At 36.4% G+C, this 20014-nt stretch overlaps 1 protein-coding gene across 3 annotated transcripts in view; it reads left to right on the top strand.

Moving 5' to 3' along the window:
- CCSER1 (coiled-coil serine rich protein 1) overlaps nucleotides 1–20014 on the top strand; it is a 1291424-nt gene that overhangs the window by 703943 nt on the left and 567467 nt on the right. Inside the window, exon 10 of one of the 3 annotated variants that reach the window (XM_045791957.2) lies at nucleotides 18634–19785. The exons of the other annotated variants lie outside the window; for them this stretch is intronic. Coding sequence (XP_045647913.1) covers nucleotides 18634–18693 — 60 coding nt within the window. The 3' untranslated portion in view covers nucleotides 18694–19785. Of the gene's footprint in view, nucleotides 1–18633; nucleotides 19786–20014 lie in introns of those variants that run through there. 3 annotated transcript variants of the gene reach the window in all.

Raw genomic sequence — 20014 nt, 5'->3', positions numbered from 1 at the left:
AACCTAAAGACAAAAGATGATGCTGTGAGGTTGGGGAATTAGGAGAGGCCAGTTATGGGAGATTACCAGGAAAAGCATAGAAACAAGGGTAAAGCTGTTATGCAGATTTAAGACTCTGTCTTCTCCATTGATAAGATATTCTAGAGATTGAGAGTAGTCCTCTTCTTCCTGGTAGAGACACCTTTACAAATGAGGATTTCCCTTATACATGTAACTTTCTTTTGTAACAGTAACTTGTGTTCCCTTTTCAGAGCTTCTCCTGTGTCTGTGTTTCTTAAAAATACCTAGCTAAAGACAATTCTTATGCTAAAGAGGCATATTCTGGGTGGTATATATTTGTTCTCCTTCAATTAGTAATAATGATTATAATATTTGCTGAAAAATATGTTGATTTAGTGATAGTATTGATAAAAGTTGATACTTGTTGAAAAGAAAATTTCTTTCAGCCCACATCAACTTCTGTTTCATTTATCACCACCTCTATAGGAAATTTAGATTTAATTACAAAACTTCTAAGAGTTTTCTTAGACAACTTTAGAAGTCTTTTTAGAATTTTCCAGTGTGGTAAATGGGCATTGCATGACAGGGAGTCCTAGCGGAAAGAATTTTTACCACCCTCTGAAAGCAAATACAATGTATACACTACGAGCATATTTCAGTGAGTATTTGTGATACATTATGTAATTGCAGTTATTCATCATACTTGTCAGGGAGCCCTCTTGGTCAACCGCAGATAGAACCCAACTGTTATTTCTTACTGCATTTTCTTGAGGCAATGACAGTGACTGGAACATTCTAACCTCCAGACCAGAAAAGTTCTAGTAGCAGTGGAATACTTAGAACACCCCCCTTTTCTGCCCATGATCATGTACTGAACACGCAGTGATCGTTTATCCATGATCACGTGCTCTCTGCCTGCTCTTCTGCACTACCCTCCCAACCTCTCCCTGTAAAACTCTAGGTGTCTGTCTTCTTGGCTGACAGGTTGATTATTAAGGCTTGAGCCTACCTGCCCTGGCTCCAGTCACTGAAAATCTCTCCCTTGCTCTTTTCCAAACCCTCTTCTCTTGAGTTATGGTCTTCTCTTGTGATGAGTTTGTTCAGCAACCATGTTCGCAAACCCAGCCAAGAGCTAAGCTTTTGATTTATCTAGCCCCCTAGCTATTATTCCCTGGGATGGAGCAGTTGGCCAGGACAGTGCACCAGGGCTTATCCTTTTATTTCCTAAGTTAGGGGTTGTGATAGATCATTTGGTAACAATTTATAAATTTAAGTTCTAAGACTTTGCTCAGGTACTTGGTCAACGTATATCTTTGTAGATTTGTATTAATTCATGTCTAAGGAAAGCATTGCTTTCCTTTAATGTGGTTTACAATCAAGGAAAATCTGGAAAAGCAAATTTACTATTTAAATATTTACAAATGTATTGAAACTACATTTATACACACATACACACAGACACACATCAAAATATATAGTCTCTGAACATACATACAACTGCATGACATAGGTACAAAACAGAATATAGTTTTATTGACTATTTGTACTTATTATCAAAGTTAAGATTAGATGCAAATGTATTAACTTTTGTGTGCATGTAATTTACAGAAATACTGTACACTAATACAGTGTTTAAAATGGTTATTTATAGTTTAATATTAAATCATATTTATACAACTATTTGTTACCTAACTTTATTAGTATAAATTAATATTAAGGTATTTTCTTTTAAAGATAAAAGTCACATTGACTTTCTAGAAATGTTACTTTTTCAATATGCAGAAATCATAAAAGTATATATTCTAAACTGAAATAGTAATGACAAGTTTTACCATACCATAGGTATGACAGTATTGTTGGGTTTTGTTTTATTCTTTTTGTCGCTATACCACCTGATGACTATTCTATCTTGTCATACAGTGGAGCCTTTGTTTCATTAGGCTATCAGATTTAATCATTTTAATTTTTTCTTTAGTTTTCTTGTGTGATTTACTATTCTCTGACAACCCTCCTACTTGTACTTGATTTATCAGCACAAAAGGATAATACCTGCAAAGATCATTAGCCCTCATAATGGTCTTGCTCCATCAAAAAGTTTCTCAAGCACTGGACTCATGCTTTGGGACTTGAGAATACCTACTGTGTATGTTTGGGTAGGGGGAGATGGCGATGGGGGAAGGGAGTAATTTTTCCTCTGTTCTTCTAATTTCTTGGCTAAGACCTCTGTAATTAAAGAGAGATTAACAGGAGAAAAACAAAAATTTAATAAATATGTATACCTCCTGTACACACAGGAGATACCTGGGAAAACTAAGTTGACTCCTGAAATGGCCCAAGGCATCACCTTAAGTACCATCTCCAAGTAAAGAGGAAAGAAAGATGTTGGGGGTTGGAGTGGCCAGTTGTGGAAGATAACCAAGAAGAACACAGTGAACAAGAGTGAGGTTGTTATGCAGATTTAAGTTTGTGCCTCCTCTCTTTATTAGAGTTTCTAGAGATTTCGTCATCCCCTTTTCCTAGTACAGAAAGAGAGATACCCTTTCAAATGGTGATTTCCCTTAGAAGTATAAATGACCTTTACAAAAGGGTAACTTCTGTTTGGTTTGAGAGCTATCCTTGTGTCTGCAGCCTCTTAAGAATTACCAGCTCAAGTTATGCCAAAGCCTCTTTTGGGGTGGCAAATTGTGCTTCCCTTCAATTTCACCTTGAAACTTCTCCAGGAAGTTTCACAATCCAGAACCTGAGGTGACAGATTGCTCCGTTATTCCACCGAACCCATGTCTGAGTCCCAAAAATAGGTCAGTTCAGTTAAACTGCTATGTCTCATTTTAGGAGGTGGTCTTGTAGATGGGCTCCCAAAGTTAGTCCTAGATTGTGCTAACAATCAGGTATTTAGTAAAAGGCATTTCTATGGAAAAAGATAAACAGAGTTTAACAATTAGCATGAACTGTAACTAAGTTTGTGAGACCAGGGGCAGCCAATCAAAATTTTTATATGTCAGTTCAAATCATCTTTCAGAGTTTGAATATGTATGATGATGTCAGGTGGTCAGGTGAACTTTCTGAGTAGCTGAAATATCAGCAGGGACAGAGGTTGTCCATATGAGCTCTTGTGATTTCTCTTAAGTTTATATCAGGTTATTCACATTCAGTTTGCAGAGCTTTGGGAAAGGGCAGTTTTTCTTCTCAGTCATTTCAAGTTAGAAGGGGGGGGGGGGACCCAGAAATTAGTTTGGAGAGTTATAGTGAGATACTTAAGGAAACTTAGAATTCAGGATCTTGTCCAATTTACAGGTAGAAAACAAAATTTCCAAGACAGTAAACTGGACTAGAATCTAATATCTACAAAGGTATACCACTGTAACATAGTTTTCTCTATAATCACCCTCATTTTTACCAAAGATAATCACAGTAGGACTAATTTGGTTGCAAAATAAGTTCAGTCTTATTAAACCTGACTTGATTATTTGCATAAGTGCTGGAAGAATGTGATAGAATAAATAGGTTCTTTTTAGGTCTGCTTTGCTGGAACTTTTGTAAGGAATTTTAGATTGAACTTTTAGAAGCCTTGAGGCTAAGAAGCCAAGCCAAAGACTCACCATCAGACTGTGCCTGTAGTCCCTAGAGATTTGGGTTAATTTCTCTCTTCTTGAGGTCCCAAAGATAACCTATGGTTTCTATACCTTCCAGAAAGTGATCTTTCCTTTACTCATCTGGTAAGACTGCTGGGATCCCTGTAAAGCAAGGTACCAACCTGCTTTTCCAAGGAGTTTTATTGGCTCCATAAAGTGAAACTTAGTTCCTTGAAGCTGTCTGGTCATGTTTAATTTTATGCATGTTCTCAAATATGACATTCCAGGCAAAGCTTTAGTAATATAACCAATGTGTCCAGTTGTGGAAGCACATTCTAAGAATAGATTCTGCTTAAACTTATGGGTATAAATATATTGCCATGAAAATAAGAATAATCACTAAGAGTTTCAAATTCTAGAGGGATCAGATAGGGAGAAAAAGTAATTGTTTCGTCTTTGTTCACAAAGGCATACTTTACCGATTTGCTGTAATCCATACTTAGCTTAATGGAAAAGAGAAAAGTTTCCTTAAATCTAGAAAAAGCAAAACATTAAAGAATCACAATGTTTCAAACAAAGTCATAAGTATTTTCAGTTTCATGAGTTTACTCAGCCCCATGTTATTCTTGTTCTATTTGGCTTTCTCTTGGTTCTGTTAGTTCTGGAAATTCTTTCCCAGTTCAGTTTTATGGTCTTGAAATGATCATAAACCTATATTCCAGAGTACCTGTTATAGCCCTTCTGTTTTTTTTTTTTCTTTTCTTTTTCTTTCTTTCTTTTTTTTTTTTTAATATTTTATTTATTAGAGCACCAGCAGGGAGAGGGGCAGAGGGAGAAGCAGACTCCCCTATGACATGAAGCTCCATTCCAGTACTCCAGGATCATGACCTGAGCCAAAGGCAGATGCTTAACCAACTGAGCCATCCAGGCACCCCTGTCAGAGTCCTTTTCTTGAATATCCTTATGGATTAAGCACTTTTGCAAAAGCATTAGAATAAAACTCTCTGGAAATTATTTTGATAAAACACAAACTCTCTGCTTTCTAGTCAGATTGATGTAGGAAACAAAGGTAAAAGAAAAATTTCCTTACTACTTACAGCCCATTGACAAGACCTTGAAACAGGCAGCGTGACATTCCTCAGTCAGCTTGCCTGATAACTACAGTATAATTGTAGTCACCAGGCAAGGTTTCTGTGAGTGGGGTTGTGAATGTCCACTGATTTTTCTGTTCTCTAAATTTGGTAGTATCTTATGAAAGTGCAGGTTAAAAAACAAACAAACAAAAAACAACTTTATATTTTCATCTTGTTAAGAGAGTCTGTAATGCAAGCCATTATACTTCTTTTGTCTTCTTTTCAATTTGGTTTTTCCATAGAAGCCAATAAGACAATTCTGTAGAAAAAGAACTCTCTATTTTTTTTTTTTGCAAAGGTAGAAGTTTTTTGGTTTTTATTTTTTGTTTTTAGTTCAAAGTATCCATCGTTTGATCATTGACAAGAAGGATCTTATATTAATCTCAAGAGCAGCTCAAGCCAATAAAGGCTTTTTGTGGTTTAATAATTTCAAGAGGCATCCCAAAGGAAGGGGCAAAGATGCAGCCCTTAAGAGATCCAGAGAGTTTACTTTCAAAGTTAGCCTAGGAAAGCAAAAACTTGTGTTATTGTCACAGGTGATAAGAATGAGAACGTGGGATGCCTCTAGTCATAGACTCTCTAAATCTGTGACACTAAGCAGATGCTACTAGAATGGGACTTTTCCAGTACTAATGAGACAATGAAGGTTGAGACTACAAAGGGCCCTTATGGACCAGGATCCTTTATAACAAACTCCCCTGAGAGCTGGCATAGCTGGATAAAGAGAATACTGCTTCTGGTATCCATTAGCCTATTGTGTTGTATGCCAGATGCACGTGGACACATTCATTTTCCAACTGATAGACACCAAAGAATGTTTTCACTGGTCACAAATCCAAACTCTTATGACCTAGCACAAGACAAAATGAAAATCTCATCTAGGCTGTGGTTCTTTTTATCACAAATGACGACAAAAGACAGTCACCAAAAACAAACAAGCAAAACCAATGGCCATGTGTGGGAGAAAAGAGGATCAATAGAAAACAAGATTACTCATAACAAGAATCTTTACCAAAGTCACTGTACCCAAGGAACTAGTTCATACAATATATTCTCCTATTAACCTAAATTTGGAAAAGAAGGGATAAGAATTTTTAATCTTCCTCTCTTGACCAAGCAGTACTGAGAGAAATACCTGGGAGAGTTGACTTGGTAAGAATTCTTACCCGTTGCCATCTTCTGCCACTTTTCCAGGATCCCATCTGCAGGCTCCAGAGCAAGTATGGTGCCTCAACAGATCCCTACTGGGACACCAAACTATAGCAGAGGAAAAATAATTTCTCCTCTAACCTTCCAGGTTCTTGACTGAAACCACTCCTATAATAAAAGACAGACTAACAGGTGGAAAACAAGTTTAATAACATACACCTCCTTTATACAAGTGAGATACCCAGGAAAACTGAGTAATTTCCCAAAATGGACAAGCCACCGCCTTACATACCATCTCCAGCTAAAGACAAAAGAAGGATGTTGGGGCTCATTGGAGGTTATGAGAGATTACCAGGAAGAACACAGTAAACAAGGGTAAAGTTGTTATGCATGTTTAGGTCTGTGGCTTCTCCACTGATGAGTTTCCAAAGATCTGGTCATCTTCTTCTTCCTAGTATAGAGAGGGACACACCCTTACCAATGGAGAGTTTTCCTTATAAACGGAAATGTCTCTTACAAAAGGGTAACTTTTACTTGGTTTTCAGAACTGTTCCTGTGTTTGTAGTTTCTTAAAAATAACCAGCTCAAGATAATCCTTAAGCCAAAGAGGCATATTTTGGGGTGGCAAATTCTCCTTCTCACTAGCTTTTATCTTCTTCCGGTGAAAGAACTGGGTAATGATTTCAGGGAGAAAAGGCATTAAACTATTAGATTATTAGTGTTTCAAAATAAAAACATAAAAACTTTTTTATAACTTATAGTGTAGAGAGCTAAAGAAAACAGTTCCATATATGTTTGACTTTGTACCAAGGAGGCAAAGGAATAGGAATTTTCAGGATATTGCATTACAGAAAGTTTCCTAAAAGAGAGCCACGTGTAACATTAACCTCTTGCTCTGTGAAGTAAGAGTACCAGGAAATTATACTCATGTGATGCTACGTTGTTAAAATGGTAATTAGAATTTTAAATGTATAAAGCTAAATTACTGTGGAGACAATTTATACCGAAGAGTGTAATTTACAATTCAGAGTACTTAAAAGTCAGTTTTTTAACATATCAGAATTACTTCAGATTTGTCATTATTTTATGAATTTTGTGCTTATAAATTGATAATGGATTTGGATTTAATCCATCAAATTAAAGGAAAATTTACTATCAAGGTAATTTATATCAAGGTACAGTCTAATGTGGAAGAATTTCAGAAAGAAAAATAAACAAGTTCAGTATTTTCTTGATTGAAAAGTATAACCTAAAAATTGATAAATTGTTCATTTTTTAAGCTTCCGAAAAGACTAATATAGAATTGGAAATAGTGTTTTTCAACTTTTTAGATATAAAAAGCACTCAATATTGTTCCAAAAATACTCCTTAAGAGTCTTTTTTTAATTTATGGGAAAGTTGCTACAAACTCTGAATCTGATAGGATTAATTTTTCTTCTTTGAGGGAGCATCAGTAATGACTCATCATTTAGCTGTAAGAAATATGAATCTAAAAGGAACTTAGTGTGAATCATAAAAATATACAAAAATTACTTGGTGTGAGTATATGTATTTTCTACTCTTTTTTTTTTTTTTTAAAGATTTTATTTATTTATTCGACAGAGAGAGACAGCCAGTGAGAGAGGGAACACAAGCAGGGGGAGTGGGAGAGGAAGAAGCAGGCTCATAGCGGAAGAGCCTGATGTGGGACTCGATCTGGTAACACCGGGATCACGCCCTAAGCCGAAGGCAGACGCTTAACCGCTGTGCCACCCAGGCGCCCCTATTTTCTACTCTTTTAAAAGCTTTCCTCCATTTTGATTTTCTTATTTATTTAAAAATATAAACAGTGAACCATTATCTATAAATATACCACATGTACATAAACATATATATTTTGGCATTTCAAATATAATGGACATTAGCCTACTCTAATTGTTACTGAAAGCCAAATTTAGCTGCCTGTCGTGGCTGGAAGGACTAAACTCAAAAGAGTGTTGATTGGAAAGGAATATGAGCTTTATTCAGAAGGCTGGCCAACTGGGGAGAAAGTGATCTGTTGTCCAAAGGCCAAGGTTTCTGCCTGACCTAGGCATTTTTTAAAGGGGTTTAGGGCAGTTAATCAGTAAAGGGGGTGCAGTGGTCCATGCCATTTCTTGATTATGTGTAGACACATGGTGCCAGCTACACACATGATCTCAGCGCTTAGGGGTTATACAAAGGGGTCTGGTTCCTTAGTGCCTGGGGCATGTGCAAGGTGGTCGTGTTTCTGTTTAGTGATGTGAAGCGCTCTGTTCTTTCTTCCAAAAAATTCAGGATCTGTAGACATACAAAGAAAGGTTTGTTAATCGATCACAAAGGCTAAGGGTGTTTGTTAAAGTTGAAAGAGTACTAGGTTTGTTGGAGGGGCCAAGGTGGTTTCTATTCCTCACAGTCAGTTTGATCATTTCATATCTATCGGATTAGGAGCAAAGGTCCTTCTTCTGTAGCTACTTCCTGCAGATGGGGATGATTTAGGGATTTTTGGAATGGAAAACTTTTACAGTGTGGAAGAATCTTGTTTCTGGCATTTCCACTGTAGAGAATAGTAAGGGCATTCTAAGCCAGTATGAATAGTGCAAGTTCCTCCCTTGACAGATGCAAAAAGTCAACAACCAAAGGGAAAGAAAACAAGAAATGCAGTAATGCGTAATAGGATATATTTCCATCTGGAAGGAATTGAAGTTAGCCAACTGCTGAAAGGATCTAGAACTAGGGCATCTGTAGCAGTGATTTGGTCATTTAAATCTTTCATGTCTTCAATTACATTTTTTGAGTAATGCGAATATGAAACATTTTGTCTTAGTGAAAACACATGTCCCTCTTTGGGCTGCTGTCAAGATATCTAGGGCTATTCGGTTTTGGCAGACCACTTTTCACAGCTATGGAGGGTAGCATGCCAGGTTTGGTTAAAAGCTTGGCTAAGAGCTCTACTCATAATTTTACATTGATAGAGGTGCCTACTGGGACAAATATGGCCAAGGGGAAAAGAAATATCAAGAAGCCCTCTTTGCCCAATGTCTAGCTTTAACAATATCCTACTTATAAGGAATCATTGGCAAGTGGAAGAAGACTTATTTGAGGATATAGGCATCTCCAAGTGCATTCTCCAATCATAAGGAAACTGGGACCATCTGCTATTTCCACAAGTCCATAGCTAACCCTATGGCTCCATAAAGTCAACCTTTGTTCCTTAGAGCTTTCTGGTCATATCTGAGTCTATGTTTGTCTCTCTCAAACAAGACATTCCAGTCAAAGCCTTGGTAATATAACCAATGTTTCCAACGGTGTCCTGTAACAACGGGAACAGATTATTATTGAACTTATGCAGATAATATTTGCCATGAGAGAAAGAGTACTCATGGAGAGTTTCTGAGTTCTGGAGAGTTCAGGTAGGGAGAAAATAAAATGTTTCAGTTTGTTCACAAAGGAATGTTTGATTATATTCTGTAAGTCATAGATATCTTAAGAGAAAGTTTCCTTAATCTAGAAGAACAAACATTAAAGAACCAACAATGTTTCAAACAAGTCATAAAACCTATAGTCATCTTCTTCAATTCATTTAGTCCCAAGTTACTAATTTTGTTCTGTTTGAATGCAGCTTTTTCATTGGTTCTGGACATTCTTACCCAGTTTAGTTTTATGATCTTGAAGATATCAAAAATATGTATTTTTTAAAAGTCCTTTTCTGTATTGCATGGTGGCTAACTTAACATAATAAATAAAAAAAGTCCTTTTCATGAATCTCCTTGAAGATGAAACAGTCTTCAAGAGCATCAGAACAATAACTATAAATGACAAAAGATTAAAAAAGGACATGGATAAAGATCTGATGAGAGTTCATTTAATGCAGTTGCCAAAAAAATCCAGTTATTTCTGTGACATGCAGCATTTCAATAATTAGAATGTCAAGTGATGACTTTATATGAGGACATATTAAAACTTTAGGAATTTCATGTATTTTCTGGAACGGTCATGGCATTTACCCGTACAGTATAACCTAAGACTTAACATTGTTTGTTTGACAATGCTTCCCAAGTAACCTAGCATACCAATTAACAGGTCTAATTTGTCAGAAAAATTTAATTATTTAGAATTCAAATCTTGGGAAGTTTGTTAAAAACCTCAGAAAGTTATGAAGTACATGCCTAAATAGGATGACAGATAATTATAAAATTCAGTATTATCTGTTTAACCAAGGTGGCGATGAGAGATACTGCGGAAGGTTATATGGTTGCTAACAGAGTTTGCTCCTTTAATATTGAGAAGCTTCAGTTTTCTTACGTAATCAAAGACCTGATGAAGACAAAACTTAGAAATTTTGGTTTTCCGGGCAGGTGAAGAAAAGCAAACAAACTTTGTTTACAATTTCTTATCAAGAGCAGACCAGCAGTCCAAGAAAACTTTATCTTTTTAACAGAAAGAAAAGCAGAATTTCAATCTTACACTAGTGTGCTTTTAAAACTCATTAGTTCCTATCTTAGTCCTGACCACACTTAAAATTGTTTTCCAAAGACTTCCCTTCACAAACTTTCTACAACTTTCTTTTTACATTCAGATTGTGTCTTAAGCCTACTCTCTCTTAAATAACCAGTCTCATTTTAGGACAAAATTACTTTCTTTTTTTCCCCTGAACAAAGTGTATTCCTGTTCCTTATATCTTTCTCATCAAAAACACATCTTACTTTTCTTGCCTACAGTGTCGCTTACCTTATCATTTCTAGCAATCGCAGTTACATTTATCAGAATTTTAACTCTTAGAAACTTTAGTCTCTCTTGAATACTAAGTAGTAACCAATTGTGAACTGTTATAGCACAGTTCTTTAGACTGGAAATTTATGAATACATTTTCAGACTTTTAGATTTTTAGAAACACGGTTGTTGTCTTTTTTTTTTTTTTTTTTTTTGCCAGAGTACAACCTGCAATAATAAAGCATAAAGCACATTTAGCAATAGACCCAAGTATCCTCAGTTTCTCTGCCATAAGAAGCCAGAAACAGACAAACCTACATTCAGTAATCAATGCTTTTGTATTCTTATTTGGGAAAGACTTAGTTATCTCCTGAATTTAACCCAATTTATCATTTAACTTAGGAAGACTTGGATGTTTCAGCTTAGAAAGATTTTGAAAACTTGGGGCGCCTGGGTGGCTCAGTCATTAAGTGTCTGCCTTCAGCTCAGGGAGTGATCCTGGCATTCTGGGATCGAGCCCCACATCAGGCTCCTCCTCTGGAGCCTGCTTCTTCCTCTCCCACTCCCCCTGCTTGTGTTCCCTCTCTCACTGGCTGGCTCCCTCTCTGTCAAATAAATAAATAAAATCTTTAAAAAAAAAAAAAGATTTTGAAAACTATAAGCCTTATTCAGCCTACTTGTTCTTAGCAATTACCCATGAAAACCGTATGAGACGGGAAATTAACCATCATTTTAAGTCATCTCTTTGTCAACAAACTGTAATAGATACAACATGAATTTAATAAATACAGGTAGAACAAAGCTGATTATCTGTATCATACTGATACATGTTGATAACTCCAATAACATATCTGTTTTAATTAAACCAATAATTAGCCTTGAATTAGCCTTAATATTGAATATGTTGTACCTGTGTCCACTAAAAATTCCATCAGTTTGTTCTCCATTGGGAATTTTTACCTTTGGGGAAATCTGAAGTGGGTGGTTTAAGTCCAGGGGAGCCCCCGGATCCCTTCATGTTGATTTGTGTGGTGCTTCAATTTGAACCTCATAAGGAGGAGCCTCGGCAGTTTAGGGGGGGGCTCTTTGTGCCTTGATAGCGAGGGTAGGAGAAGCAGGAGTCAGTGGCCCCTGCGGCGCTGAGGATGGTGTGGGAGCCACCCACGTGAATCACTCCCATGGTGGTCGAGAAATCAGAGGAGGTGGAGGCAGAGGCCGAGAGTGCTGCCAGAAAGGCTGGAGGCAGATTCAAAATTTGGATGAATATTCCCTTATGTCTCTGGCCTCTCCCTCCTGCAAAACAGGTTTTTTGTTTTTGTTTTCTTTCTGATTGCTTTTTGGCTCTCTGCACCATTTATTTAAAATATGTCTTAATGGACTTTCTTTGGGACCAAAAGGGGTATCCCCCATCTTCCTAGGCAAAAGTTCAGAAAGAACATAGAAGAAACAAAACTATGACTAAGTGAAGCCCAGAGAACCTCTGTTAGCATTTGTTCTTCTCCAAAAGTTGGGGGCTTCACTGAGAACCAAATGGCCTAGACCAGCTAAGAGAGCAAAATTCCCTATTTGGAGACAACCAAATTGGAAGAAAAAATCCAAGAGAGCCATTCGGTGGCTATCATTCCTCTGAGCTTAACATACATGGATGGCAAGGTTATTTACAAAAAAAAAAAAAAAATCATATTTTGATCATGGATTTCTGGCTATATTCCTTCCACTTACTGAAAATTCGGCCCAGTGGGCTATTTGGTGGTACAGAAATAGGATTTCCCATTATACACAAATTTAGCACAATACAACTTACACATACGCACCAAAACAGATCTGTTCCAAATTCCAAATAAATCTGCGGTTATCAAGTCCCTTTTAATTTCTCTCCAAAGCTGCACCTTCCTAATGGGAAAAGCATGGGCAGTGAAACAAAAGCACACGGTGCTTCACAAAGGAGAACCTTGTACTGGGATGGACTTACCTGGTCCAGAAGCTCATCAGCTGCAGCAAGAAGAGAAACCGGCAGTTAGCGGCAGTTGGGAATCTTCAGGGAGTTTCCCCAAGACAGAAACAGTCTCAGCAGCTATAGCCTGGTTCCCTCTGGTGGCATTCCTCCCGAAGCCAACTAGCCCTGAGCAGCTAATCTGTGGTCATTCAGCGAACTAGCTCGGCAAACAAATGAGTAAACCCTGGCGTCCTGCGGCAGCCAACGACTTCATCCGCCTAACTACAGATGAGCCCTGGCACTGCCACAGCCAGCCGCTCTGCCTTGGGATTCCCAGGGGGAACTGGGTTCCGCGGGGGTGCTGGCTTACCAAAATTTGTTTCCAAAACCCAAGTTCAGCGTCCTATCTGGAAGGCCAGAACTCAAGAGTGTTGATTGAAGAGGATTATGAACTTTATTTAGGAGGCTGTACATCTGGGGAGAAGGTGAACTCTTGTCCAAAGGCCAACTTCAAGGTTTCTCCCTGGCCTAGGGATTTTAAAAGGGGTTTAGGGCCGTTAATCGGTAAAGGGGATGCAGTGGTCCATAATATTTCTTGATTATGTGCAAGTTTGATGGTGTCAGCTATAGCCATTATCTCAGTGCTTAGCAGTTGTGTAAGGCGGTCAGGTTTCCTTTTTGTGATGTGCAGAAGCGATCTGTTCTTTCTAGGAAAAAAATGCATAATTCATAGATACACAAAGAATGGTTAATTAATCATAAGGGCTAAGGGAATTTGCTAAAGTTTAAAGATGACTAAGCTGGCCCAAGGGCCTGAAGCAGTTTCATAATACTCCTGTTTTTCACTTACTAATTTAAGTGACTGGATATCATTTTATCATATGCACATTTTAAACATTATTTTATGTTCCTTTTTAATTCTTTTTTCCTTTTAAAGAACAGCATTTTCATATGGAATAATTTCCTATTAAGGGGAATTTTGAAAAATCAAAGTTGTATATGGTTTTATCCTCCAGTCAGCAGTGCTATTTCTACCCTAAACATACACATTCACATATACCACACAGCATTTCCATAATACTGAGCCACCCAGGTGACCCAAGAAAAAAATATTTTAAAGTGATTTGGACCCGTTCTCTGGTTGCATTGCCTTAGTTGGCTATAGCCTAAGGACCAAGAGAACTACAAAAAATGTAAAACTTGACTCAGTAGTAAAATTATATTACTACTATTGTAATAACTTCAGAGCTATTTTATGTATATCATAAGATTCAACTATTTAAAGCAAACGTTATTGGTTACCCAAGGTACTGCAAGATGAGAGAAAATAAGTATAACTATGAAAATATAAGTTAAAGAACCCTGTAATGTAATATTTAAATAGAAACTATCAACATGAATTCATAAATTACTATAGAATATTTTTAGCTCTGCCTACTGAGAGTCTAAAGCAAGTCAGAAACATCTAACCTGAAACAATTCAAGCTTAAAGGCCTATCTTTCAATATATAGGAAACACAGGATTGGATGGCTATGACACAACCGACATGGTAGCCTTAAAAAATAAAGTGCCATTAAAAACTGGGGGATTGTCTTAATTAAAGAGACTAAAGAGACATCATGAAAAACTCAATTACTGAATCCACGTGGTAGCTATGCTATGCAGGTGTTAACGGTACTAGGTTTTCTATATGCTTAGAACTTTTTCCAGTAAGGCTAATCCAGTTTTAAAGATCTCAATTAAGATTCAGGGTACCTGGGTGGCTCATTTGGTTAAGCATCCAACTCTTGACCTCAGTTCAGGTCTTGATCTCAGGATTGTGAGTTCAAGCCCCACATTGGGCTCCATGCTGGGTATGGAGTCTACTTTAAAATAAATAAATAGGGGTGCCTGGGTGGCACAGCGGTTAAGCATCTGCCTTCGGCTCAGGGCGTGATCCTGGCGTTATGGGATCGAGCCCCACATCAGGCTCCTCCACTATGAGCCTGCTTCTTCCTCTCCCACTCCCCCTGCTTGTGTTCCCTCTCTCGCTGGCTGTCTCTATCTCTGTTGAATAAATAAATAAAATCTTTAAAAAAATATATTAAAAATAAATAAACAAATAAATAATAAAATAAAATAAAAATTAGAATCAAGATTTAAAATGACATTACATTCAGATGTGAGGCATGCTCCAGGACTAAATCTTGGGTTGTGCAGTTGAGTAGTAGCAATAGAAGTAGTAGTAGTAGTATTTAGTAGTAGTGTTGAAGAGCATTTGAGGAAATTTGATTAGGGGTAACTATTACAAATGAAAACCTATTGACATAGAAAGTTAGAAGCCATTAACTGGGAAAAATAAGCAGAAAGTCCAATAACTTAAAAAACAGAATGTATGGTATGATTTCATTTTGGTTTAAAAAAATGAAAATGAATATACAGAAGTCGATGGCATCACTCTGTTTGATAGGAATATGACATTTTATTTTCTTATTTCTACTTATCTTTTTTTGTCATATTTTGCAACAAACATATCTGCCTCTATAATAATTTGTAATTTCACTGTAGAAATATATTTTATTTAATAAGTTAATAATTTAATTTAATAATGTAAATTATTTTTTAAAACAAATTCTGCAGCACTGCTATAATGAATACAAAATTATGTTTGTACAATGTATTTAACTTCAAGTACTACCTCCATACAAAATAAAATAACTTGGAAATTTTTGAGGAACCGAAGTAGTAAGATACTTTGTTCTTAAATATAATTATTAAAAATATTAAATATTGGAGGAGTTTTTTTTTCCAAATTTGACAGTATATTGAATTCGTCATATTTTAAAGCGTAAGATGATTAATCTATTTTGTAAATGATTGTCTTAATTTACAATATCTCCAGAGTGGTTAATTGTAAAAAAAGAATTGTATCTTTCAAGTTTTTGTTCTTCTTATGGTGTAGTCATGGGGAAATATTTATCCTTATTAGTTGAGCTTTTGTATTTCCTTGCAGTCCTCTCCATGTTCCAGTCGCAAAAAATGACAGAGAAGTACTGGGGCTTTTTGTCCTCGCCACATGATGAGGACAACAATATTGTAAACAATTATGGCAAGAGAAATGTTAGTATCATATATTTTGGCCACATTTGTGTCTCTGGATATATTCAACCTATTAAAATATATTTCCCTTCATTTTACTAACTTTTTTAGAATATTGAAAGGTAGATCTGGGTTAGAATTTTATTAAAAATATGAATGTTAGGAGGCTTAAAATACACTGGAAAACAGAATTCCAGGTTTATAAAATACAAAAATATGACAGTGTATTCCCTCTGTCTTTTCACATTCATTCAGCTAGCATTTGGGGAACAAGTACTGAAATGTTTGTTAGTCTTAATGATTCTGCAGACTTTTTTTTTTTTTTAACGTTTGGTTGGCAGATACATATCTGCCTCTGTGTTCGACATGTACTTAGAGTCCTGTACTTCAAAGTTCTGTGGTTCCTTTCATCTCAAGTTACTTCACCCTTTTTCATTTATACTGTTATTTAAAAAAAAAATAAAAAGAGGTATCCCAGGCACTGAAATTGGAGCCATGAACAGGAGGTAGACAAATGTTAAAAAACAAAATTCAGTAGAGGGGCGCCTGGGTGGCGCAGTCATTAGGCATCTGCCTTTGGCTCAGGGCGTGATCCCAGCGTTGTGGGATCGAGCCCCACATCAGGCTCCTCCGCTGGAGCCTGCTTCTTCCTCTCCCACTCACCCTGCTTGTGTTCCCTCTCTTGCTGGGTGTCTCTGTCAAATAATAAAATCTTTAAAAAAAATTTAGTAGAGTAAATATGAATATCTAATTGGCTTTATTCAGTGATTCATTAATCAAGCAATATCCCATGTACCAAAGGGAATGGAATTTTGAAGAGCTCTACAAATTAAGGCTTTTATAGGCTGAATGGGAAGTGGTGGACAAGGAAGTTTTAGCTAAAGAAAAGAAAGAATGTATTGGGCAAGGTCACCTTTCTTTGGGGGAATGGCAGGGGGTCTTGTCTTGCAGACTATCTCACTAATGCAGATCAGGACATTCCAGAATAATCTGTTGAAAATTCCACTCTTGGGAGAGGCTAAAGTTGAAATTAGGTTAGCTATTAAGTTCCAGTGGAATTTGGAAAAGTGACTCCATTTGGGAGCCTGTTGTTAAATTTCTTCATAAACCTCATATTCTAGTGATGAAGATAGACTGTACATTAGAAATTATAGAAATAAGAGAATTTCACATAGTGATAAGGATCATGATGTAAATAAGCGAAAAGGCAAGATTAAGAGGTGAATCAGGTGAAGAGGAGAGTTTACGTGTGGAAAAGACTCATCAGGGAAGACCTTTCTTTCTGAGTGTGTTGTCTTTGAGCCGTAATCTGAGTGAAGGTCAGTTGTTCACAAAACTGAAATGAGCATCTTGACATGGGGGAAATCAGAATTTGGAAAATAGTCCCCTTCCAATACTGCTTGCTGCTCTGAGACTTCCTCAGTTCGGTTTTCACCTCGTCTTCCTGTTTACAAGCTCTACACATTCTAGTCTATATAGCATCACAAATAAATCTGCAAAACAAAAACCACACATACACCCCTTGCATTGTGTTTTATTTCTACTTTAAAACTCTCTCTTAATGATTCACTAAGGCTTAAAAGATAAAATTCCCATTCCTCAAGCCAGCACTCAAAGCTGCTGAAATTATACTCTTCCCTGTTTATGTTGCAAACATAAACATTTTATTCCACTTAAACTGTGCCAACGCAAATTTCTATTTCTTGTCTCTGTTGTTTAGAGTTTTGTTTTTAACCATTTTATCTGGAATACCTCTTCCCCTGTAATATATCTCTCTTTTCTAGCCTTGCTACAATTTCATACCCTTTATATGACTACCCAAACTGAGGGTTGATGGGATTTGGGAATATAGGCGAGGTTTGGTGGGGTGAGGGCCAGAGCCAACGACCAAGAAAAAATTCTTGAGATGTCTTTGGTCCAAAATGGTGGTTTATGAAAGCAGGGGGACGGTACCCATGAGCAGAAAGAGCTGCTGCACGGGAGTCTTGAGGAGTGGTGATTATATACTCCAGAGTTGGGTGAGTAGGGAAAAGGGAGGTTTCAAAAGAACTTTCATATGCTAAAAAGGACCTACCTACAAGATACCTGAGGCCTTGCCATTGTCAAGTTAAGGTTGTTTTCCCCTCTAGCAAGGCATTCACATTTAGTTGGGAGATTCCTGGCAGAAAGTCACACATGTCCCACCCAGGAGTGGGGGGGAGGGAGGTTGGGGGGGAGTCAGTTTATGCTTTGTCTTCAGCTAGTCTTCTGCTCCCTCGTCAGGGGTGATTTCTCTTTCCCTAGAATTATGTCAGCAGTTATCAGTCCTGTATAACTTACTATCTTGTAGTTGTTAGTTAATACAAATTCTCATCAGTTTTATATATTGACATATAACCTATCTTATCATATGTCAGTCTTGTAGTATGGCTTATCTTTTTTATATTCATTTATATCCAACAAAATTCTACATTCCTTAGGGGCAGGTGTATTCTATACTTCTTGGATTATGTATTTCTTTTTATACATATTGTCTGCACAGTAGTTTCTTTTTTTTTCTTTTTTGAAGGTGAAAGATTTTGAAATGTTTTACTTCCTATAGCTTAAAACTATAATAAAGTATAGAGGTTAAAAAAATAACAATTGCTGGAGTTTTGTGTTTAGGACTTTGGGTGGTGACTATGCTTTAGAAATACGTCAGAAGAAACATGTGAGATTTACCTATTACTTAATTACCTACTTTTCTTTAAGTCATTTTACTTGAGAAATACATAAAAGTTGTGTAAAACTTTTTTTTTTTTTTACTCACGAAACCAAAGGAAATCATAAAATTTTGCCGATTAATCTTCCCTCTTTTACCTTGTGTAAAACATATTTAATTGGAAGTCGGAAACCTGTAAGCGTTACTAATAACGAAATAGGAATTTTGACTTAGAAAATCACCAGTAAAAGTTGTCAGTCTGTGTTTTAAGTGTTTATATGTCTTAAATCTTCATACTAAATAAAATTTCATTTCATTTCATTTCATTAATTTGATGTCATTCATTTATTTACTTTTGTTTTCTTCTTTTCAAGGCCCTGTGGAATCCTACATGCACTGAAGGTTTATTTAAACCAGTACATATTTCAACCTAGGTGAAATCATTTGACCATAAGCAATGTATCACCCATCTGTGACATGTTAAATATTAAATAAAATCAACTTTCCATCATTCCAAATGTTAGCTATTTCTCAGAGTATGTAATACAGAAATGTTTCCATTCCAAATATTTCATACTTTCTGCATTTGTACACAGTTGCATAAAAAAACTGATAGATGAAGATTGAACTCACATATTCTTACTGTATTTTGACAACAAAAAAGACTTATTTAAAAATCATCTCTATATGCAAGATATTTCTCAATGTAACATTCCACTTGGCAATGCACATTTTTTGTTCAACCTTGTCATCCACATTCTTTGTCTCTGTGGTAATAGCCTTCGTTTAATTTCACCACATACTCTATGCACATTAGGTAAGTTTGAAGACAGTACTAATTTCTCCAATCTGAGGGGGACAGTTCCTACTGAAGAACTAAATTATCTCTCTTTCTCTTGTATTGAAATCAAAAGATGTAAGCAGTATGTCTTCAAATGAAATGAATAACGAAGAGTCTTATTCCAGCTACAGAAAGTCAAAAACCTGTATTTATATCTCCAAACATGTAAAAGAAAGTTTATTGGATACTGACTGACCTCCTATTAAGGGAAGTTTCTTGAATGTGTCATGAAAGAACACTTGTCTCCTGGACTTGGCATCGCTGCCTGATATCTGCGTGTCCCTGTTTATTGCCTTTCTCTAATATCTCACTTTAATTATTAAATGGCCAGGTGGCAACAAGGCACTCTTGAATGTTGTAGTTTATTGCAAGGGTAAGTGACACAGCCCAGAAGTGGTTCAGTGCTATGGGCAGGGTGCAAGGGCAACAGAAGAGTCACAGAGCTAAGGAGAAGAAAGCAGGTTTTACGGAGTTCTCTATATTTTGCAAAGAGGCAATGAAATAATTGTAATTGTAGTAACATTCATCTATATGTTATAAAATTTCTTAAATTATTCAAGTCATGTAATGTAATATGAATGATCAAATGCTGGGTTTAAACCATGGTGTTAAAATAAAATTATAAGTGTATTTATTTACATGAAAACATTGTACGTGTCCTTGTTGACTTTGCCCCTTAATGCATCCTTTTTATAACCTAAGATAAAAAAAAAAAAAACTTTTTTGTTTCTCTAACAGTTTTCTATAGTTTGTTTTGTAATCCTATTCTTATCTCTTCCTTTTTATGGTCCTATTTTATATTTGAAATCTTTAAATGTAGATAAGGTAAGAAACTCCATCACCTACAATAATGCACTCACCCGGTAAAGATTTTTATCAACGTGAATGGTCAATATCATTTTAAAGAAGAAGAA

This window comes from Ursus americanus, chromosome 8, assembly GCF_024610735.1.
Source record: "Ursus americanus isolate L20-20 chromosome 8, mUrsAme1.1.p, whole genome shotgun sequence".
In the NCBI taxonomy this organism is placed as follows: domain Eukaryota; kingdom Metazoa; phylum Chordata; class Mammalia; order Carnivora; family Ursidae; genus Ursus; species Ursus americanus.
Note: the sequence above shows the minus strand (reverse complement) of the source record. Positions and strands in the feature narration are given on the sequence as shown.